The 22,893-nt window shown below is 45.9% G+C and overlaps 2 protein-coding genes and 1 long non-coding RNA gene across 10 annotated transcripts in view; 1 reads left to right on the plus strand and 2 right to left on the minus strand.

Moving 5' to 3' along the window:
- LOC119286415 overlaps window positions 1-4,071 on the plus strand; it is a 9,021-nt gene extending 4,950 nt beyond the window's left edge. For 5 of the 8 annotated variants that reach the window (XR_005140423.1, XR_005140420.1, XR_005140421.1 and 2 more), the window contains one exon: window positions 3,761-4,071. This is a non-coding gene — a long non-coding RNA (uncharacterized LOC119286415). The other 3 variants (XR_005140425.1, XR_005140422.1, XR_005140426.1) reach the window with 2 other exon arrangements.
- A 1,332-nt stretch (window positions 4,072-5,403) lies between these two features.
- LOC119286416 lies at window positions 5,404-9,796 on the minus strand. Its single transcript, XM_037565790.1, has 3 exons — window positions 9,644-9,796; window positions 6,895-8,343; window positions 5,404-5,739 (listed from the first exon to the last, which is right to left on the minus strand). The coding sequence occupies exon 2, from the start codon at window positions 8,249-8,251 to the stop codon at window positions 6,929-6,931; it is 1,323 nt and encodes a 440-aa protein (XP_037421687.1). The 5' UTR covers window positions 8,252-8,343; window positions 9,644-9,796; the 3' UTR covers window positions 5,404-5,739; window positions 6,895-6,928.
- Window positions 9,797-10,409: 613 nt separating this feature from the next.
- Window positions 10,410-14,698, minus strand: LOC119289014 (glutathione S-transferase T3-like). Its single transcript, XM_037568460.1, has 5 exons — window positions 14,455-14,698; window positions 13,716-13,899; window positions 12,837-13,633; window positions 11,008-11,050; window positions 10,410-10,687 (listed from the first exon to the last, which is right to left on the minus strand). Exons 1-3 carry the CDS (start codon window positions 14,490-14,492, stop codon window positions 12,908-12,910), a joined length of 948 nt encoding a protein of 315 aa, XP_037424357.1. The 5' UTR covers window positions 14,493-14,698; the 3' UTR covers window positions 10,410-10,687; window positions 11,008-11,050; window positions 12,837-12,907.
- Window positions 14,699-22,893: the final 8,195 nt, after the last annotated feature.

Below are 22,893 nucleotides of genomic sequence, written 5' to 3' on the forward strand. Positions count from 1 at the left end.
ACAACAACAACAACAAAGCCTTTAGTCCCAAACAAGTTGGGGTAGGCTAGAGGTGAAACCCATAAGATCTCGCAACCAACTCATGGCTCTGGCACATGGATAGCAAGCTTCCACGCACCCCTGTCCATAGCTAGCTCTTTGTCGATACTCCAATCCTTCAGGTCTCTCTTAACGGACTCCTCCCATGTCAAGATCGGTCGACCCCGCCCTCTCTTGACATTCTCCGCACGCTTTAGCCGTCCGCTATGCACTGGAGCTTCTGGAGGCCTGCGCTGAATATGCCCAAACCATCTCAAATGATGTTGGACAAGCTTCTCCTCAATTGGTGCTACCCCAACTCTATCTCGTATATCATCATTCCGGACTCGATCCTTCCTCGTGTGGCCACACATCCATCTCAACATACGCATCTCCGCCACACCTAACTGTTGAACATGTCGCCTTTTAGTCGGCCAACACTCCGCGCCATACAACATTGCGGGTCGAACCGCCGTCCTGTAGAACTTGCCTTTTAGCTTTTGTGGCACTCTCTTGTCACAGAGAATGCCAGAAGCTTGGCGCCACTTCATCCATCCGGCTTTGATTCGATGGTTCACATCTTCATCAATACCCCCATCCTCCTGCAACATTGACCCCAAATACCGAAAGGTGTCCTTCCGAGGTACCACCTGGCCATCAAGGCTAACCTCCTCCTCACAGCTAGTAGTACTGAAACCGCACATCATGTACTCGGTTTTAGTTCTACTAAGCCTAAACCCTTTCGATTCCAAGGTTTGTCTCCATAACTCTAACTTCCTATTTACCCCCATCCGACTATCGTCAACTAGCACCACATCATCCGCAAAGAGCATACACCATGGGATATCTCCTTGTATACCCCTTGTGACCTTATCCATCACCAATGCAAAAAGATAAGGGCTCAAAGCTGACCCCTGATGCAGTCCTATCTTAATCGGGAAGTCATCGGTGTCGACATCACTTGTTCGAACACTTGTCACAACATTATTGTACATGTCCTTGATGAGGGTAATGTACTTTGCTGGGACTTTGTGTTTCTCCAAGGCCCACCACATGACATTCCGCGGTATCTTATCATAGGCCTTCTCCAAGTCAATGAACACCATATGCAAGTCCTTCTTATGCTCCCTATATCTCTCTATAAGTTGTCGTACCAAGAAAATGGCTTCCATGGTCGACCTCCCAGGCATGAAACCAAACTGATTTTTGGTCACGCTTGTCATTCTTCTTAAGCGGTGCTCAATGACTCTCTCCCATAGCTTCATTGTATGGCTCATCAGCTTAATTCCACGGTAATTAGTACAACTCTGAACATCCCCCTTGTTCTTGAAGATTGGTACTAATATACTCCGTCTCCATTCTTCTGGCATCTTGTTTGCCCGAAAAATGAGGTTGAAAAGCTTGGTTAGCCATACTATCGCTACGTCCCCGAGACCTTTCCACACCTCAATGGGGATACAATCAGGGCCCATCGCCTTGCCTCCTTTCATCCTTTTTAAAGCCTCCTTCACCTCAGACTCCTGGATGCGCCGCACAAAACGCATGCTGGTCTCATCAAAGGAGTCATTCAGTTCAATGGTAGGACTCTCATTCTCCCCATTGAACAGCTTGTCGAAGTACTCCCGCCATCTATGCTTAATCTCTTCGTCCTTCACCAAGAGTTGGCCTGCTCCGTCCTTGATGCATTTGACTTGGCCAATATCCCTCGTCTTCCTCTCCCGGATCTTAGCCATCTTATAGATGTCCCTTTCACCTTCCTTCGTGCCTAACCGTTGGTAGAGGTCCTCATATGCCCGACCCCTTGCTTCACCAACAGCTCGCTTTGCGGCCTTCTTCGCCATCTTGTACTTCTCTATGTTGTCTGCACTCCTATCCAGGTATAGGCGTCTGAAGCAATCTTTCTTCTCTTTAAGCGCCTTCTGGACATCATCATTCCACCACCAGGTATCGTTATCTTCGCTTCTCCTTCCCCTGGACACTCCAAACTCCTCCGAGGCCACCTTACGAATGCAAGTCGCCATCTTCATCCACACATTGTCCGCATCCCCTCCTTCCTCCCAAGGGCCCTCCTTAAATACCCTCTCCTTGAACACCTGAGCTACCTCCCCCTTGAGCTTCCACCACTTCGTTCTAGCGACCTTGGCACGCTTATCCCGCTGGACACGAATCCGAAAGCGGAAGTCAACAACCACCAGCTTATGCTGGGGTACAACACTCTCCCCAGGTATCACCTTACAGTCTAGGCACGCACGCCTATCTTCTCTTCTCGAGAGGATGAAATCAATCTGGCTAGAGTGTTGGCCACTACTAAAAGTCACCAGATGTGATTCTCTCTTTCTAAAGAGGGTGTTAGCTACAATCATGTTGTAGGCTAGAGCAAAGCTTAAGACATCTTCTCCTTCTTGATTCCTGATGCCATAGCCAAAGCCCCCATGCACCCCTTCAAAACCTGTGTTAGATGTACCCACGTGGCCATTGAGGTCTCCTCCTATGAAGAGCTTCTCACCAATCGGTACACTCCTAACCATGTCTTCCAAGCCTTCCCAGAACTCCCTCTTGGTGTTCTCATTGTGGCCTACTTGCGGGGCATATGCGCTGATAACATTGAGAACCAAGTCCTCAGCTACCAGCTTGACCAGGATAATCCGGTCCCCACGTCTCCTGACGTCTACCACTCCATACTTGAGGCTCTTGTTGATCAAGATGCCTACGCCATTTCTGTTTGCAGCCGTCCCCGTGTACCACAGCTTGAAGCCGGTATCCTCCACCTCCTTCGCCTTCTGTCCTCTCCATTTGGTTTCTTGGACGCAAAGGATATCAACACCTCTCCTCACTGCTGCATCAACTAGCTCCCGAAGCTTCCCTGTCAGAGACCCTACGTTCCAGCTACCTAAGCGAATCCTCCTAGGCTCGGCTAGCTTCCTTACCCTTCGCACTCGTCGAGTCAAATGCGAAGACCCTTGCTCATTTTCCACTACATCCGGGCGCCGATGTAGCGCGCCACTAAGGATGCGACGACCCGATCCAAATTTTTAATTCAAAAAAGCGTAGAAGTAAAATTACACTGTAATCGAACATATCTTGCTCCTTCCATCCTTTGGCAGCTTGGCTCATCAACGGTCGTCGGCTCATGGTCTTGGCGATTGCATGCATAGCACGGATGGTCTGTGTAGGCGCAGCAGCAAGCAGGGGGCGAATCGATCTAATGCGAACATATGCAGCAGGCAGCCACCAGTCGGGTGAATCCATCTAATGTAGCAGTAAGCAAGCATTCTGTGCACATGCAGCATGAAGCTGCTCGTACAACATTCAATCAAGTTGCATGGAGTAGCTAGCTAGCTTCACACACAAATATGCATGTGTGCATCCTTCGAGGGTATTCATCTAATAATAATGGGGTTGGGAGGACTATTATTCACTGATGGGTTGGACCAAACACTTAGTATGCATAGTAGTAATTTTTTGTTTGCAGTTTTGGAAGGCGGGGTTACGATTGTTTGGCCTCTACGAGGCTCCGCCAGTGTTGGATGGTGAGGAGTGGTGATGTGTAGAGAAGGGGCACTTTGCTTGAGATATCTTGATGGGGATTGGGTGCTGTTGCTACTGCTTTTTTTTCTGAACGAGATGTGGTGGCACTGAGATGGTCTGAGCAGGGGAGCATGACAAAAATGCTAATTCCTCCCTGACTCTTTCATTTGATTGCAGAATATTGTGCTTACTCCTATCTCTCGCCCTCTTGCAGGCTTTCAAAAGTGAGGCTAGGGCGCGGAGGTGAGGCCAAATTGGCGTGTGAATGTAAGGATTGAAATGAGATAGTTATCTTCTTCCAGTTGTTTGCTTCTGCTTATTGATAGAGATAATGATTCCCTATTTAGTAGAGATGTTGTCACATATTAATATTGGGAATTATCTACAGTTCATTTGATGTTCATATCTCCATCCTAGCGACCGCTTTGTCCATGGTGTTTTTATCGCATCCACTCAGATCAGTATGAAACGAGAACGCACATCTATGTTGTATTTGCTTTATAGTAATACAGGTTTAGGTGGTCAGTCGCCCTATGTTGTTTGCATAAAAAACGTGATTTGCATGGTGAGCATGGCAGCAATTCATTGTTCGAAGCAGTGAAGTGATGTAAAATATGTGCATCGGCGGTTGTGAATAGCATCCGTCATTTTTTATAGTCCTCTTAGTTAGGTACTAGCGCAGATATTGCGTACCGAAAGTAGGAGCAATCAAGTTGTTTTTTCTCTAACAAGGAGGCAAGCTGGCCTTGTTGTGCTATGCTCATCTCAAATTGTATGCTGAGTCTACTTATTTTAGCTTAACGTAGGTTTTGGCAGCAAGAAACACTTGCAAATGTATGTCTTCTGGATATAAGTATCCGCTCTAGAAGATATATATAGATTGGGGATATAAATATCTGCACTAGAAGATAAATATTTATAGTGGTCACAATAACTGAATCTGTTGTGTACTACAATATTTTTATTCAGAAGTCATGATTATATGTTTTATTATGTAGTTTTAGTATCTGAGTCAAACTTTCTTAATTTGTAAAAAGATAGTTGTAATTGATTGAAGAAGCATGTTCGCTGAGAACCGAGGATCTGAGATGTGTGCTAGCTGAGACATGCATTATTCTCGGTTATTTAAGCACCGTCAGTAGCATTCTTTTTCTTCAAAAGCCCGTGGCAACGCACGGGCGTTCTACTAGTTAATCTAGTTACCCACGAGCACTCCACGCACACAATCGAAAGGGAGACCACCCTCGAGATTGTGCGCAATAGTCGTCGTCATCTCTCCAACCAAGCGACTTCGACTTCGCCGCATTTAAGCATCCACTAGGTTATGGCCAAAATAACCCCTCGAAGACCAATGCCAACCTATGCCAAATTACTGACCACATGCATCAGTGGCGAGGCGAGGCGGCTCCGATTTCAGAGACAAGCAAGGAAGAAGAAATATGCAATGATTGCACCCGTGGAGGATCCCGTCCAAGCCGTACGCCCATCACTCACCATCATTGCCACTCGGACCATGGTACATCAGCTCCGACTTCAAAGCAAGGAAACAAGAGGAAAGATATCCGACGAACGATCGCCAGAAACCAGTCCCTAACAAACACTCCCACAGCCACATGATTTAGATCGCACGGATAGCAGTTTCTGAAGAAATTTGCCCCAAAATAAACAAACTGGCATGCCCTAACACTAAAATACCACCCCCACTAACACTAAAAATGCCACCCGCTTCGTTCGCAAATGCCATCTCTAGCCGCAAACTGTCGCTGGATATTGCCATTCTGAAACAAAGCCCAGAGACGTGCGAACACGCTTGAGCCGAACACCAAACCATGCTGCGACTAACACCACAAAATAGACTGGTTCAAATATAACCTCGAATTGCATATAAGGCAAACAATGTGCACAGAGTTGCGACGGCAACCAACGCTGAGCAGGATGCCCTTCTGACCTGACTTCTAGCACTAATCTATAGTCAACACAAGTTCACCCATTGGCTAGAAAGAAGAAAAGACTTCCAAGAAAAACACAAAGAAAATCATTTCAGGTTCACAGAACAGACGAAGCCCAGGAGTACAAAGGATGTTACAACGACGACAGGCAATCAGAAGATCACTAAACCAAGTCTAATGCATCGAACCGGTCTTGAGGGTTCCTTCTTGGACAACCATGCTCTTGTCAAAAACCACCTTCGACCTGAAACAATAAGAAGAAGTGATATCAGGTAAAATATAACAAACTCTATTTGCTGAAAGCCCTAAAGGAAAGTAGACAGCACTTCAAATTTAACAATTAGACTGCCATACCAAAAATGTATTCTGTTTAGTGGTTAACCACGATCAGACAGCCAGTCTATCTCCCCCGCAAAAAGAAAAAAGAAAAAAGAAAAAAAAAACAGCCGGTCTATCATTTGATACAGAAAAGTAGACTGGTTATGCGAGAACATTGCCTGTAGTTCTGTAGCATCTCTTCATAGCCTACCAATCACCAACGCACATGTCAACCAACCCAGCCCAAGCAAAACTAAGCAATAAGTAACAGACTAATTCACTTATTGGGACTTGGGAGTGCCATGTGTTCAAAACTAAACTTAGAGTAAGCTCTATGTAATAATTATATTCTTTACACCCTAATAAATCAAAACCATGTGGCTTGCAATGGAACAAACAATGGCAGCCCAGAGAGATACGCTTACAAACCGTGTGAAGCTAACCACTGCAGACAGAAGTAAGAACAGTCATCCATTTCATACAGAAACTGCACCGCAATATTTGGATAGTGAAACCCTATGTCAGTGGCAAACTGACACCACATAGCACAAGAACACTGAATCCGGGCACTATCACTATAGGTAGCCGTGTGCTCCTACTAGGCTTCTTAGTGATTAAATTCTCAGTGTGGCCTGTCAGTACACTTCATTGATTTGGCTATATCTTCGAATAAATGTTGTAATAAGGTTAAGGCTACATGCGTCTTTGATGCCGAGGCCAAGGGTAATGAAAGCTTCTATTTTCTTTAAAAAAAAACACCAACTATGTATCACTCAGGAACACCATGTGCATGACATTGAATATTGTTAGTGCAAATCATTCACAAGTTGATGATCTAACTGACACTTTCCTTATTTATCAAAAACCCTTAATGAACATCCTCAAAGATACCTCACACATCACGAATATCACATGAACTACAACATGAGATCAGTGCATGTAATACTCCACAAAATGTGGAATACTGACAGTACTTTGAAACATAAATACGAAATGCAGATTTTATCAATATGAAACAGTGACAATAGCACCAAGCAGAAGCTATTCAAAAGTGATGAATATCAAGAACTTTCATGCTTACCATATTGCAAACCAAAACTCTGATCAAACAACTATCATGCATGATTTGCATTGCCTTTTAGCTCAAGCTCTAGTTCATTGTGTCTTAGCTGAAGTTCCAAACGCTTTTGCTGAAGCATCATTTGTTCATTCTCCAATGTCATCCTTTCAATTTCCCTGTCCTTCTTCATCCTAAATCTCTCCCACTTGAGACGTTGTTTTGCCACTTCCAGTTTTTGTTCTTGGGTCTGCAAGCGATGTTTCTGAAGCTCTATTTGTTGTGAAGTCAAGTCCTTCCGCACAAAAGACAAGTTGGCTCCACCTGGAATAGCATTGTTGATATCCAATGTGATGTCATGCGGATTGAACCTCCCGCTAACACCGTTTGAGCTTGAGGTGACAAAACCCACATCACCATGATCCACCGCATGACACATTCTTTTATTCATGGAAGAATCCCTCAAGTTGGTATGAACTGTTTGATGCTCTTTGTCATGCTCCTCGTAATCAGAATCTGCACTCTGATCACCCTCTTCAGGATCTGCACTTGCATCCCTCCTCAGATCATGCTCATCTTTACATCTAAGAGCAACCTGTAGTGAGTGCTGAAGTGCGAGATCTTCAGGTAAATTGACACGGTTGTTGTTATGATAGGAACACATCTGCTCATAGAATAAGTGCTTAGAGTTCAATATCTTCCTTGCGTCTTCTTTCATCTTATCAGAAAGATGATGCATGCTATCAAGAAGTGCTGGATTTTCCACAACCCTGCAAGCAGTACCACGACCAAGGATATCTGTAAGCCTTTTATATCTCTTGTTGAGATCATTGAACTTATCCTCGCACTGCTGTGGTGACACACTGCAGCCTCTTTCGCCCATGACCTTTGATATTGCTTTCCATTTGCCCTTCTTCTGCACTATTGCAATGTTCCTCCTTACGCCTTGATCCGCCCCAGGATCCTCCCCCGTGTAGGATGCTGCGGTAATCAAAAGTTTAACCATGGAACCTGTCCACTTCATCCGATGCCATGCTGAACCCTTCTTGCCTTTGTCATTCTGGGTATCAGTAACATCCTCGGTCATATCATGCTCCTCCTCATCACTGATGGAGTTCTTAGAGTAATGACTGTGCTGCTGCTGCTGCTGCTGCTGCTGGTGGTGATCCTTTTTTTCATGTTCTCCAAATTGAAATCCAGGGTTATCAGGCGCTGTAGCCCTGTTGATAGGCATTGCGAAACTCCCTAGCATCTGAGATTGGTTGAATAGCTGTTTTCCTGAGTTTGTAGCATGCATTTGCATGGAGCTACCGTGCACATTCATACCACTATAAGGAATTCCTTGCATCATGTTTCCAGTAGGTAGGTTGCTGCCTTCCATTTTCTCAAAAAGATCACCCAGGTGGTTGTACCTCTTGTCAATACCATACAAAAGGTAGAGGAGGTGTCACATGTCTTCGCTTCAATATCATCCTGCATAGTAAATTTGGAGAAATTATTAAAGCCCCGGCCGGAAATGTATATTTGCACAGCTGTATATTTCTCAATGTATATTTGCACATGTCATCAGGAACACCTAAATAAAAATCTGATAAGGTACTCTTGAACACACTCGACTGGCACATCATGTGATATTGAATATACTAGCATTGTGCAAATGTAGCTCCGATCTCCAGGTTGGAACGGCAATAATCGCAAAAGCAATTAAAACGACCTCTGGAGCACTTAAAATACACTACTCTGAACCGCACCAAATTAGGCAATCAGGACAAACAATAAAATTTGTAGGGATTTGTCACTGCGGTAGTAACTAACAACTAATCACTGGTGCTAGCAAGTGTCATGGTATTTCGCGCTTCAGGTAAGGGAGCTACACACTTATTGACAGCAAATTGGAACTCAATGCTTAAGCAGGTAATCATCGAGCATCACCAACAGTTCCCCTTTCCCCGTAATTTTTTTGGCTTTTGCGGGAGTTGGGCCAAAAAAAGTGCTCCAACAGTTCCCGTAAAAGCGGTCTTTTAAGGGACCCCGTATAATCAGCCCAACTCCCCTTCCATCTAGGGGGAGGTGGCCCTTCCCCTAAACATTTCCATAAAACTGTCACGTCAGCGTGCCACAACCGGAATTCGCCGCGCCGCCACCCCAGACCACCGCCGACGACACCGACCGTCGCCGTCACGCTGCCGACCACCCGATCCGCTGTCCGCCGCCTCAGGAGCCCGCCGTCGTCGCCGCCGCGCCACCGCCAAATATCATTTTTTGGGGAAGATTTTTACGGGAACTGCAAAAGTAGCTCACCTGCCAACCTCCCCTAGATTATATGGACACCCAGTAAAACCATATTTAGGGGGAGTTTTTTACAGTAACTGTTGGTAATGCTCAGAAGAAGCACTGACCGACACCACCCAATCAAATAACTACCGAATAGTACCCATTTACCCAGCACAGCAAGCATCCAATTCGCACGGATGAGCAGGCGCCGAGGATTGCGGTGCAGGGCATAAATCTCCGGGCCAAAACTACATCGCCTGGAACATCACAAATCACACCTGCGCCGCAAGATCCAGCACAGGTCTCACCCCTTCCGGGGCAAAGTGGCAGATTAAACGTAGCTCCTAATTCATCCAGGATTTTTAGCTACACGGCGGCACCACGGACAACGTATTGGACTGAGAAACAAGTACATAAATGGGCGGGGATTTTTCTTCTTCCCCCAAACAGGAAATAATCACCCTGCTGCGAAAAGGAAAAGGATGGGAGAGGAGCTCACGATCGAGTTCTGGCGGCGGCAGGAGGAATCGCCGGGGCTCGAGGGAGGGCTGATAGACACTCTCCCACCTCCAGCCTTCCAGGGTCCGGTTCTCCCTCTCTCTCTCTCTCTCTCTCTCCCTCTCTTTCTCCTGGTCGTCGTGGGTGTGTGTCGCACAGGACTTAAAAGGGCGGAGGAGTGTGCTCTACTGGCAGGCTCAAAGCAAAACGCTGCGTGTTGTTCTCTACTGGTGGAATTCGGTGGGCTGTCGATGACCGGTGGGGCACGGCACAATGGGTCCTAGGTGTCAGCCGCTCGGCGTCCATCTGGGCTGCGTGAAGTTGGCAAGTGCATTGGTGTTGCAGTAACGGAAGGTTCCGGAAGGTCCCGAAAGTTGACTCGTTAGAGCAAAGATAATAGCACAGCCGGCTGCTGGCTATATAGCAATGCCACGTCATCATAAAGCCTTCTCTCATATAGTAGTCTGGCGTTTTGGCTGGCTATTAGCATGGCTCCATTTAGGGCCTGTTCGGCCGCTCTCCGCGGAGCGGAGCCGGCGGAGCGCCCTTTTAGCAGCTCTGCGTATTATACCTAGCAAGCCACTCCGCTCCGGCGCGGAGCCGCGGAGCGGAGGGAGTCCGAACGCGGCCTTAATATGAAGTATTTATTGCTTGCAGGTGCATATGATCTGCTGTGATCTACAGTAAACAACATCTTTGTGGCCATTTCAAAGAGCATACATATACATGCCATCCATGCAACCAGGAAATAGGAAGACTGACTGGCATTTAGGCAACAAACATATGTCATACAGCATCATAGTACTCCAAACATGTCACACAGCATCATACTACTCCATAGCATCATGAGTAATTACTTAAGATTACATAAGTCTTTAAGAAAGCACTCCGCAAACATAATAGATAACATCTCCGGCAAACAAGCCGTTCACGACCACAAGCAACAATCATAGTTTTGATCTGGACGATGACAAAAGTCATAAAGCATGGAGGGTACTTCGCTGGAAAGGAGCAACCACTCATTTGCATCAATAACCTTCAACCACTGTATGGAAAAGGAACCGGGTCAAGCTTAAAAATTTAGCCAATGCAAACTTACAGCATGTGACATCAAGAAGTAACACTGAGTAGTAATGCTGGAGAAAATCACTTCTATAAATCCTGTATAGCTACATAGGTTCAGTAAAAACAAATACTGTAACAATAGGAAAAGGAACAAGCTATAAAGAAGACCTCACTCTCTATACAAGCATGTTGGCAGATCAAATAAATTTCTTGAGCAATAATACATTCACACTGACTAAACTATAGAGTACAGACTATTTGGTTAACGAAAAGAACAATTTAAGATCAGAGAAAGTATACCTATAAGTAACAGCTGCCGCAATCACCACATCACACCTCACTCCTGAAATAAAAATGCATGTAACATATCAAGGTTACAGTAAAAAAAGGAATATGAACATGCAGATATCAATATCCCACCATGATTAATTATGATGGCTGTTTTGAAACTTATGCCAGATATGCTCGACTAAATCACTTTTAAGTTGGGCATGCTGTGGACGAGCACGAATAGTAGCTTTTCTACGCAACACATCTGCGAAACATAGATTACCACCAACATTCACTTCGGGAGGTAGAGCAAATGAAGCCCCCGGAATCTCATTCAAGTCAATATGAATTTTTGCCTGCTCTCTCTCATCTTCGATTATCATATTGTGGAGAATCACACAAGCCCTCATGATCCTTCCAACACTCTTTCTCTTCCATAGACGTGCAGGCCGACGGACAATGGTAAAACGGGACTGTAATACCCCAAAAGCGCGCTCGACATCTTTCCTTGCCCCTTCTTGCTTCTGGGCAAACAACTTGTGCTTCTCTATTTGGGGAAGTGGTATAGTCTTCATGAAGGCAGCCCATTCTGGGTATATACCATCAGCAAGGTAGTAACCTGTGGTATACTCATTCCCATTGACAGAAAATTGGACTTGAGGGGCTTCTCCTTTCAGTGCATCAAAAAACAGTGGGGATTGATTGAGCACATTCAGATCATTATTTGACCCAGCAACTCCAAAAAAAGCATGCCAAATACGAAGGTCCTGGGAAGCAACGGCTTCTAGGATCATCGTTGGTACTCCATAATCGCCGCGGGTGAATTGCCCCCTCCATGCAAGAGGACACTTCTCCCATCGCCAATGCATGCAATCAATTCTTCCTAGCATTCCAGGGAAACCTCGAGACTCGTTAACCTGAAGAAGACGCTCAACATCCTCCCGTGTGGGGCGTCGCAAGTACTCCCCACCAAAAACCTGAATCACCCCCTTTGCAAACTTGTCCAAACACTCTAATGCAGTGCACTTCCCAATCTTCAAGTACTCATCAAGTGCATCTGCAGGGGTGCCATAGGCTAGCATGCGCATGGCTGCTATACACGTTTGCAATGGCGAGAGCCCTATTCTACCAGAACAATCTGCCCTATAAGTGAAATAGGGGGACCACTCACCTAGGGCATTCACAATGCAGAGGAAGAGACCTCTATTCATACGGAATCTTGTACGAAACATACTCTCGGGGTAGAGTGGATATGCAGCAAAGTAATCCTCCACCAGACGCTCGTGAGCACCTTCATGATCCCTCCGAATGACCTTCCTTGGACCGTATCGTCGCTGCAATGATCCATATCCGAGCCTAGCCTTGATTACATGAGCCTCTCAGCAAAGGAGTCTAGGACGTTTTGCTCAGCAACATAGGCTTCCATGATTTTGGATGGGGCTAGCTCATCAGAATCATCTGTGTATGATGATGAATCGGACATGGTGGGTGAGGAAGATGGGTCGGTAGGCTTGGTAGGAAGATGAGAAGTAGAGGAAGGAAGATGGGTTTGGGTGGAAGAGTTTGAAGAGGAGATGGAGCATTATATGGATGTGTCTTGTTTACCTGGGCGTATAATTACTATGGATTGCATAGAAGTTAAGTGTAATTTGACTATTGACTACATGAGTTTTTCCACTCCATGGTTATCTGAAATGCATAGAAGTTTAGGATAATTTGACTATTGACTAGATGAGTTTTTCCACTATTGCATGGTTATCTGGACTGCATTGACTACAATGTAACTAGAGTACTGGACCATTGACTACAATTTAAGTACATGACCACTTTTAATTAAGACAACGGAGAGTAGGAAATACCTTAGACCATTTTGCCAAATAGCTTCTCCCTTAAACACTTCAATGCCAACACATGCTCAGATCTCACATCTTCAGGCATCCCGGTTGTGTCTTGCATCACCAATGAGCGATATGTTTCTAGCATTGACCGACTCTTTGTGATCTTTTGCCGCAAGGTGAGCAAGCTTCCGTGCTTCAAGATTCTCAGCAGAAACACGCCTTTGGGTCTCTAACGTATCTTTGCGGCCTTCATTTGCTACATTCTGGGCATCTACAAACTTTTGAAGCCCATCTTCAAGATCTATTATACAAACTTCATCCTTTCTTTTTCGTTTCTGCTTCTCCTTAGCTTGCTTGCCACCCGGTGGACGTTCATCTTCATCATCATCATCATCTATAGTGGAATGCTTCCCTACTTCATCATCAACACTAAACTTCCTCTTGTCCGGCTCCAGATCTTCTAGGCGTTCCAAATATGCGTCCCATTTTGGTTCCTTTTTAAGAATCTCCCAGCAATGCTCAAACATAAGCGGACCATCTTTTTTGTGATCTTCCTCATAAGTTTGCATTGCCCTCTTCTTTAAATCTGCATCAGATTCACCACTAGCATACAAAGCACTAGCCTCCTTATAACTCGCACAAAACCATGCAACCCTTTTCTTAATTCTCCCAAAGCGATCTTTCACTTGCTTGACTAGTCGTTCCCTGTTTTTTGGGGTGGTACTATTGTAGACAGCAGTAACATCTTTCCAATATTGTTCATTCTTCCTGTAGTTTGATTGGATTGGGTCATTGGAATTATTCAACCAAGCACTGACCTACAATATTATCAGAAGGGGTTAATTGAATTTGCTAGTAATGAAACACATGGAGCCAGCATGAATGCAAAAAGAGACATACCAATCGAAGATCTTCTTGTTTTTTCCATAGCAAGCGTTTTTCGGTCCTTCCACAATCACCACCATTTGTGTCATCGCCAGCATTGACTGGTTGCGGTGAACTCCCATTGTGCATAGGTTGTGTGGGGCCTGCCGTGTTCTGAAAGTAACTAAGGTAACCACCAGGTGGGTGAGAATCCACTCCCCTGCTCAAAGACATAAAGAAACGAAGAGCGATCAGCACCGAACTACATGCAAGTATATACTCAAATTTGTAAAATCTGAATACAATACATTTGAGATGCATACTAGTTGATCACAACAACTATTTAAAGGAAAAATAATCTGAATTGATCACAACAACTATTTAAAAGAAAAATCTGAATTGATCACAACAAGTATTTAAAGGAAAAATCTGAATTGATCACAGCAACTATTTAAAGGAAAAATAGTTTATGCAGTCATATATCATACACACTATCATGTGGAAACTGAAAAGTTACACTACACTGCAATCCAAGATTCAGCAAACGAGAAGTCACGTGCTCCTGTACATCAAAGAAAGATCATCTAGCAGAAGAAACTTTTCTTTTTCTATCATTACTAAGCTACTAAAAATGAACTCTGAAAATAGACAGTAGAGTAGTAGATAGATTTCTGATGTTGTATCATCTAACTAGCATATCATACAAGTGTGTCAGCAGCTCTAAGAAATGACACCACGATTCAGAGTTGAGATAAGCAATGGAGAAAATTCATACCATACTTGTGGATCAGAGTAGTCCATATTGCCAGCCATGTACCAAGGTGATGTAGAGTCACCGATGCAGGCAGGCGGTGCCCAACAAGGACCTTGAGCCGTAGGACCCGATTCACTTGGTTGCTGCAGACTAGCCGCCAGAGACTCTTGTGGTCTTGGGGGGATCCAAGTGCTTGTTCTCTGCTTTGAAGGGAAGGCCGATGGGATCCCCGGCGGCGGGGCGGACTTAGGCGCCGGCGAGACCAGCAGATGCGCCGGCGGCGGGACCAGGAGATGCGCTGGCGGCGGGGTGAGCAGAGGCGCTGGTGGAGGGGCTTCACGAGGTGCCGGCGCGCGCGTCCGTTTGGACTGCTGACCCATCTCCTTAATGTGCGCCGGCGACAGTTCTAGGGTTCGGGAGAGGTGGCGATTTGGGGAAATTTGGAAGGCTTGATTTGGCGCGAGGAAGCTATTTGGGGCGACGGCACGGGCTGATTTTTGCGCGCGAAGGAGGAAGGAGAAGCGCGGGAGGCGGGAGAGGCGCAGGGAATCGAGAGCGCCGGCTCTAGCGCTCGCCACGGGCTGCAAGCGGGCGCAAAGCTCTCGTATCTTGTGCCGCAGCCCGGCGCTTGACGAAGCGCCCGTTCGCTTCTCTCTCCCTCTTTCTCTCCCCTCCAGATGTGATTTGGCTGACGTGGAAGGGCTTATAGCCAGCTGAGTCAGCCTTATTATACTTGCTCTTAAATCAAGATTAATGAGTATGACACTCGAGAGTATATCTTTCCGTAGAGCACGAGAAAATTACATATTTAGAGCTTCTAGAAACCGGCCCCACACCTCCTCCCTCTATGTCCAGTCAGACAACCCTGACAGGAGGGATGGCTCACGAGGACAATAGCCGACGAGTGTGCTTTACTGGCTGGCATGAAGCGAAACGTTGCATGTTGTTCTATACCAGTGGAATTCGGTGGGCTGTTGATGGCAGGTGGGACACGACACATCGGGTCCTGGGTGCCAGTCATTGAGTGTCAGTTCTGTTGCGTGTAGTTGGCAGGTACGTTGGTGTGGCAGGAACGAAAGATCTCGGAAATTGGCTCGTTAATTAAATCAAAATTAATGAGTATTATATGCCCCACAAGAACATATATTTCCCACGAGCATGAGAAAATCACATATTTAGAGCTTCTAGAAGCTGGAAACACACTTCCTCCCTATATGTCCGGTGAGACAACCTGGACAGGAGGGAGGCTGCACAAGGCCAACGATGGACAATGTTTGGGTTGCGTGGAATTGGCATGTGCGTTGGTGTGGCAGTCATAGAAGGTCCCGGAAGTTGACTTGTTAAATCAAAACTAATGAGTATGCCTCTCGAAAGCATATCCTTCCTATGAGCATGAGAAAATAAAGTATTTAGAGCTTCTAGAAACCGGCCCCACACCTCCTCCCTCTATGTCCGGTTGGACAACCTGGACAGGAGGGACGCCACACGAGAATAATGGCCGATGGGTGTGCTCTACTGACTAGCTTAAAGTGAAACGTTGCATGTGGTTTTGTACCGGTGGAATTCGATGGTTGTTGATGGCAAGTGGGACGCGGCACATCGAGTCCTGGGTGTCAGTCACTGAGCGTCCATTCAGGCTGTGTGAAGTCGGCAGGTGCGTTGGTGTGGAGGGAGCGGAAGGTCCCAGAAGTTGGCTTGTTAAATAAAAATTAATGAGTACACTATGCCACATGAGAGCATATCCTTCCCATGACCACGAGAAAATCACATATTTAGAGCTTTTAGAAGCTAGACCCACACTTTTGATGGCTCCATATTTTACGCATTTGTAGAGCTCATTTGTTGCATGGTCTCTTCATATATTATGCCTTATTGAATCAAATAGTTGTCTATTATACATGATTACCAGTATTTACACTTTTACGTGTGAGCATTGCAAATTTAGTATTTTTTTATTATTTTCTTTATTTTCTTGTGTCTACAGGTGTTTTGGAGCAACCTAGGACCAACCACGATGAAAGGACCAAGGATGGGTTCAATACGGAGACACCCAGGAACCAGACTTAGCCATTTTGGAGGTCCAAAAAAAGCCATTTTTCCAAATTGCTCCAAATCAAGATCTAAGACTAGAAATAGGTCGGCGTCATTCATACGAATCCAACGAGGCCAAGAACGTCAAATTCCGAGTTCGTATGAAGAAATGATGGTCGTTTTATCAGAGGAGGAGAAAATGAAATACGACCTTTCATGTGACTGCAGCCGGCCGTATGACTATACCTGCCGACAGCTCAAAAGTTTCCCTTCTAGACGTGATTCTTCACCAATTTCATCCTTGTTCGATCCCACAAGATCCTTGGCTCATAAAGAAGAGATTGGGAGAGGATTTGCCTCATCTAGAGCCCTTGGATGCAGCCTAGTGAGAGGGAAGGCTAGGGAGGCTCCCTATATATCTTATACAAACTTAGCCACCGCCAGACACCATCTCATTCACCAAGAACACATCCATCTCGATCTTCATCGCTGCTCCATCCACCATCATAGAAGAGGGACAAGATTAAGAGGGAGAAGAGGGGCTCCACCATGCGAGCACCGACCTTCGGGGCGGTACCCTCTCCACCACGCTGGCAGCATCATCTCCCTCACCACCATGGCCGGCGCCACCATCACCATCATCACCGCCATGCCTCCTCCCTTCACCGGCTCAATGTCGGCTTGTAACTTGACCCACTCCTCTATGTGTACCATTAACTTGTTTGAGAAATTGCACTTTGAACCCTTTTACGGTATTTGATGTGATCCAATATTACCTATTCATTATTCGAGTTAGTAGCCTTCGTGAATGTTGAGAGGAGAGCTCACTCACATTTATGCCTTGTTGCTGTGAAGTATATTACTATTGTTGTGAAGGGTTGGGATATTGGGGTAATTTTTGGTCACAGTAAAAGCCTCGATTCCTCGCCATTGCAATTGATAGGGGAGTTACGGAGAACCCTTAGAGAGGTTGTGTCCACGGGGTAAACCCTTTAATTATCATGAGTTGAAACCATATGGGGGAGACTATGATGGTGGCGTGCTTGGCACGAAGTCTACCTCGAGTAGCACGTGTATTGTACCCGACGCCGCCCACTTATGCATTTGACTAGTGACTAGAGGATACGATAGTTCATATATGTGGTAGTGATTCCTGAACCCTCGCCTTATTACTCAAGCACTGTCCTTACTAACTGAGTATCTTTTGTTTCCTGTTTTTATCTTCTTGTTAGTAGTTTTGTTAATTACCTTTTTGTCTTGTTTCTTAGGAACTTATAGGGTGGACTATTTCCAAACTCCGGTTTGGGTGCCTACGTGGCTGCGTGATGTGACAACATAGTTGCGGGCTTTGAGGTGCCTTGATTGCTTGTAATCTGCTTTGGTATTTCCCCGAAGAGGAGAGGATGATGCAACACAGCAAAGGTAAGTATTTCCGTCGGTTATGAAACCAAGGTTATCAATCCAGTAGGAGAACCAAGCAACACTATGTAAACAACACCTGCACACAAACAACAAATACTTGCAACCAACGTGTGAAGGGGTTGTCAATCCCTCAACGGTATTGAGATAGATTAAATTGTATGAGATTTGATAAATAGATCTAACTAAAACATAAAATAAAATAAATAAATAAATAAAATAAAATTGCAGCAAGGTATTTTCGGTTTTAATATGATAGGAAATAGACCCGGGGGCCATAGTTTTCACTAGAGGCTTCTCTCGAAAAATAGCATACGGTGGGTAAAAAAATAGTGTTGGGCAATTGATAGGAAAGTAAATAATTATGATGATATACAAGGCAATTATCATGTATATAGGCATCACGTCCAAGATTAGTAGACCAAAACGATTATGCATCTACTACTATTACTCCACACATCGACCGCTACCCAGCATGCATCTAGTGTATTAAGTTCATGGAAAACGGAGTAATGCAATAAGAATGATGACATGATGTAGACAAGATAAACTCATGTATAAATAAACCCCATCTTGTTACCCTTAATAGCAACGATACATGTGTGTCATGTCTCTTTCTGTCACTAAGATTGAGCACCACAAGATCGAAGCCATCACAAAGCACCTCTTCCCATGGCAAGATAAATCAATCTAGTTGGCCAAACCAAATAAATAAATCGGAGAAGAAATACGAGGCTATAACAATCATGCATAAAAGAGTTCAGCAAAGACTCAAATAATATTCATGGATAGGACTGATCATAAACACACAATTCACCGGATCCCAACAAACACACCGCAAAAAAGAGTCACATCAAATAGATCTCCATGAACATCATGGAGAACATTGTATTGAAGATCAAAAACTAAGAAGAAGTCATCTAGCTACTAAGTACGGACCGGTAGGTCTGTGGTATACTATTCACACATCATCGGAGGGGCAGCAAGGATGATGAAGAACCCCTCCGTGATCGTTGCCCCCTCCAGCAGAGTGCCGGAAAAGGCCTCTAGATTGGATCTCGTGGTTCTGGAACTTGTGGCAGTGGAAAAAGTATTTCATCGACTCCCCTAGGGTTTGGGGAATTTTAGAGTATTTATAGAGGCGGAGGTAGGTCAAGCGGGTGCCCGTGGGCCCCACTACCCACCGCGCGTGCATGAGGCCTAGTGGGCCCCACGAGCATCCCCTCGTGCCCTCCAGAAGCTTCCTGGGTGTCCTCCTGGATCCTGCCAGAAAAAAATCTCCAAAAAGTTTTGTGGCATTTGGACTTCATTTGTTATTGATATTCTGCAAAGTAAAAAAATAAGCAAAAAAACAGCAACTGGCACTGGGCACTATGTGAATAGGTTAGTCCCAAAAATGATATAATGTTGCTAGTAAATTTATTTAAAACATCCAAGATTGATCATATAATAGCATGAAACAATCAAAAATTATAGATACGTTGGAGACGTATCAGCATCCCCAAGCTTAATTCCTGCTCGTCCTCGAGTAGGTAAATGATAAAAAAAATAGATTTTTTATGTGGAATGCTGCCTATCATATTCATCACATATTCTTTTCTTTTGTAGCATAGACATTCGGAGTTTAGATGATTCAAAGCAATAGTTTATAATTGACATGAGGACATCAATACTCAAGCATATCAACAAGCAGCCATGTCTTTCAAAATGTCAACGCTAAAGAAAGCTATCCCTAGCCCATTATGCTCAATCATTGATCCATTCATGAAACACACTCAAATATTAGCTACATCCAATGCACAAATATGATAATAGTGTTCCCTAGTTGGTGCTTTATAAGAGAAGATGGAGAGTCCATAAAAACAAAAAATGCATAAAAGTAAATAGATAGGCCCTTCACAAAGGGAAGCAGAGATTTGTAGAGGTGGCAGAGCTCAAAGCTTAAATTGAGAGATAATTTTTTTTGAGAGGCATGCTTTTCCTGTAAGCGAAAACGACCGACAATTCCCAATATCTTCCATGCTAGGTAAATCATAGGCGGTTCCCAAACAAAGTGCTGAAAAAGGCCTCTAGATTGGATCTCGTGGTTCTGGAACTTGTGGCAATGGAAAAAGTATTTCGTCGACTCCCCTAGGGGTTTGGGGATTTTAGAGTATTTATAGAGGCGGAGCTAGGTCAAGGGGGTGCCTGTGGGCCCCACTACCCACTAGGGCACGCTTGAGGACCCTAGCGCACCCTGGTGCCTAGTGGGCCCCATGAGCGTCCCCTCGTGTCCTCCAGAAGCTTCCTGGGTATCTTCCTGGCAGAAAAAAATCTCCAAAAAGTTTCGTGGCATTTGGACACACACAAAAAGAAGTCACATCCATGACATTATGGCCCGAACGAAAGAAAAATCTCTCATGATTATGACACTTCTATGATGATAATTGTGACAACACCATGTATCATCATAGATGTGGTGGGCTCCTACTTCTATGACAAAAATGGGCTTTTCGTCCTAGGCGGGCCGAGGACGCACCTGCATGACATTCTTTGGGCCATCCATGACGGAAAAAATTGTGGTAGAAGCGAGGGCGAGGGAAATTTCGGCGAGTTCCGATAAGGGTGGGTGGTCGGGGCCGAGCGATGCATGGAGGTTTGTGCGTTTCTCTCGTATAGGTATGCGTGCGTGTGTGCGAGGCGTTCGCTTACTGAACTCGAGCGATTGAACTAGCTACCTTACTGAACCCGAGCGATCGATCCGTGGCTGTTAACTGAACCCGATCGATTACTTCGCTACTGCTGCTAACTGAAGTTGATCGAACCTGCCTCTTGATGAACAGTGACCATTGTTGGGGGTTGGATGAACAGGACCCCGAGGAGGCCTCCACACCCGAGCTAGCTAGGGGTGGATGAACAGGACCCCGTGGAGGGCTGGTTGAACAGAGGCCGGTGGAGGCTGGATGAACAGTAGCTAGTGGAGGCAGGAGGAAGACGCGGTGGATGAACAATAGCAGGTGGAGGCTGGAGGAAGTTGATGGTGGATGAATAGTATCCCATGGAGGCTGGAGCGGGGTAGTAGACGATGGATAAACAGTAGCCCGTGGAGTCCCGTTTTGCGGTACGCCAGACCCCTCCCAATGAATAGGACCCCGTTTCGACCGTAGGCACTCCAATAGAAGTTTGTTTCCTCGGTTTTGTGGTACGCCACACCCCTCCCAATCAGCAGGACCCCGTTTCGACTGTAGGCGGTCGAATAGAAGTCTGTTTCCTTTGTTTTGCAGTATGCCAGACCCCTCCCGATGAACAGGATCCCGTTTCGACCGTAGGCAGTCAAACAGAAGGCCGTTTCCTTCGTTTTGCGGTACACCAGGCCCCGTTTCGCCTGTTCCGTCCAAGCCGATTGGCTCCCGATGAACACGACGCGTTCCGTTGCCTCCTGATGAACATGACGTATTTTCTCCGTTCTGACCCAGCCAGTTGGCTGCCAATGAATAGGACACTGTTGCTGCCGTCCGCTGGCTCTTCATGTGCACGATCCCTGGTCGTATGTATGCGCGAGTAGGCGTTCGAGACCCCGCCCGTATGTACGTATGTGGCCTTATTTTTTGGCATGTGTTTGTACGTACATGTACACAGTTTAGAAGGGACTGCCTGAACTGCTACGTCGGGGGCTCTACTACTACACGTGCCGCTTCTTGCTTGGCCACGGTTCATCGTTGCAGAGAGACCGATCCACCAGTATGTACGTACACATTCGCGACCAGACAGACAACGCTACGTACGCTTTGACCGGGTGGGTCTCAGCTATCAGGGAGGATAAGGACGCACTTCCTTGTGTATGAAGATATAGCTGGTGGGTCCCAGCTGTCAGGGGGAGGAATCATTTTTATTTTATGAGTAATAAGGAGGCACTTCCTTGTGTTCGAAGATGTAGCTGGTGGGTCCAGCTATCAACCTCACCGCCTAAAGTCCTCTTCTGATGGTTGTCGTTCATTGACCTCGTTGACCACGATGCGCCGAGAGCATCAAGGTGGTGGAAGACGGTGAGACCTAGGAAGGGAACGACACGGAGCCAGAGAAGACGAGGCAGGTGGATGCCCACGTGAAGGAGGAGTACGAGGGTTCACTGGTTCGGCTGCGGTGTAAGGTTGCCGTTGCCGAAGAATGACAGGGGGTGTGGGTGAGTAGAGCGAAGGCTTGGCTAGTAGTAGTATGGTCGGGCGGTGAGGCCTGCACGACAGCACAGCCGACCACGGGAGGCTGGAGCAGGCGATACAGCGGGTGCTGGTTTGGGCGGATGGAGCAAGAAGACCAGAGGTTGAAGACGCAGCACGGCCGTTGATTTAACATCCAATGGCCACTGCAGCTAGAATCATTTTGACTAAGTTGACAAACCCCTGCGTACGTGTCAACTTAGTAGACCCGCAAGTCAGCCTCCAAATCTGGTGGGTCCCAGCTAGCAGGGGGGTCATTTCTTTGCTCGTAATAAGGTGGCACTTCCTTGCGTGCGAAGATGTTTTCTGGTTTTTTTATTTTCTTCATTTTCAAGTTAGAATAAAAAGAAAACAATTTAGCATCTTTGGTACAGTCTATATTTTTGCAAAATGGATCATAATAAATCTGGTGGATCCCAGCTATCAAGGAGAAGTAACTTTTTCCACGTAATAAAGGAAGCACTCCCTTGCGTGCGAAGATGTAGCTGGTGGGTCAAATATGTCAGGGGGAGAAATAATTTGTTTTCGCATAATAAGGAGGGACTTGCTTGCGTGGGGCCATGGACCATGTGGGTCCCTACTGTCAGCCACTCCACGTACATGCCTCTTCCGATGGCTGTCATTTGTTGACAAAGTTGACCACGCCGCGCAGAGAGAACCAACGTGGTGGACGATGGCGAGGCCTAGGAAGGGAATGACCCAGAGCCAGCAAAGACACAACAGTGGATGCCCATGCGGAGGGGAGTACGAGGGTTCACTAGTTCGGCTGCGGTGTGAGGCTGCCATCGCCAGAGAATAATAGGAGGTGTTGGTG

Source organism: Triticum dicoccoides, chromosome 4A, assembly GCF_002162155.2.
Source record: "Triticum dicoccoides isolate Atlit2015 ecotype Zavitan chromosome 4A, WEW_v2.0, whole genome shotgun sequence".
NCBI classification, from domain to species: Eukaryota; Viridiplantae; Streptophyta; class Magnoliopsida; order Poales; family Poaceae; genus Triticum; species Triticum dicoccoides.

What these genes read in the sequence shown, in the direction of transcription:
- LOC119286416 (XM_037565790.1), bottom strand. Translation starts at nt 8,251, where the DNA reads ATGGAAGGCAGCAACCTACCTACTGGAAACATGATGCAAGGAATTCCT.
- LOC119289014 (XM_037568460.1), bottom strand. Translation starts at nt 14,492, where the DNA reads ATGGCTGGCAATATGGACTACTCTGATCCACAAGTATG. An exon ending in TACTCTGATCCACAAGTATG is followed by an intron (nt 13,900 to 14,454) that starts GTATGAATTTTC and finishes GTCTTTGAGCAG; the next exon opens with GGGAGTGGATTCTCACCCAC. An exon ending in AACAAGAAGATCTTCGATTG is followed by an intron (nt 13,634 to 13,715) that starts GTATGTCTCTTT and finishes ATAATATTGTAG; the next exon opens with GTCAGTGCTTGGTTGAATAA.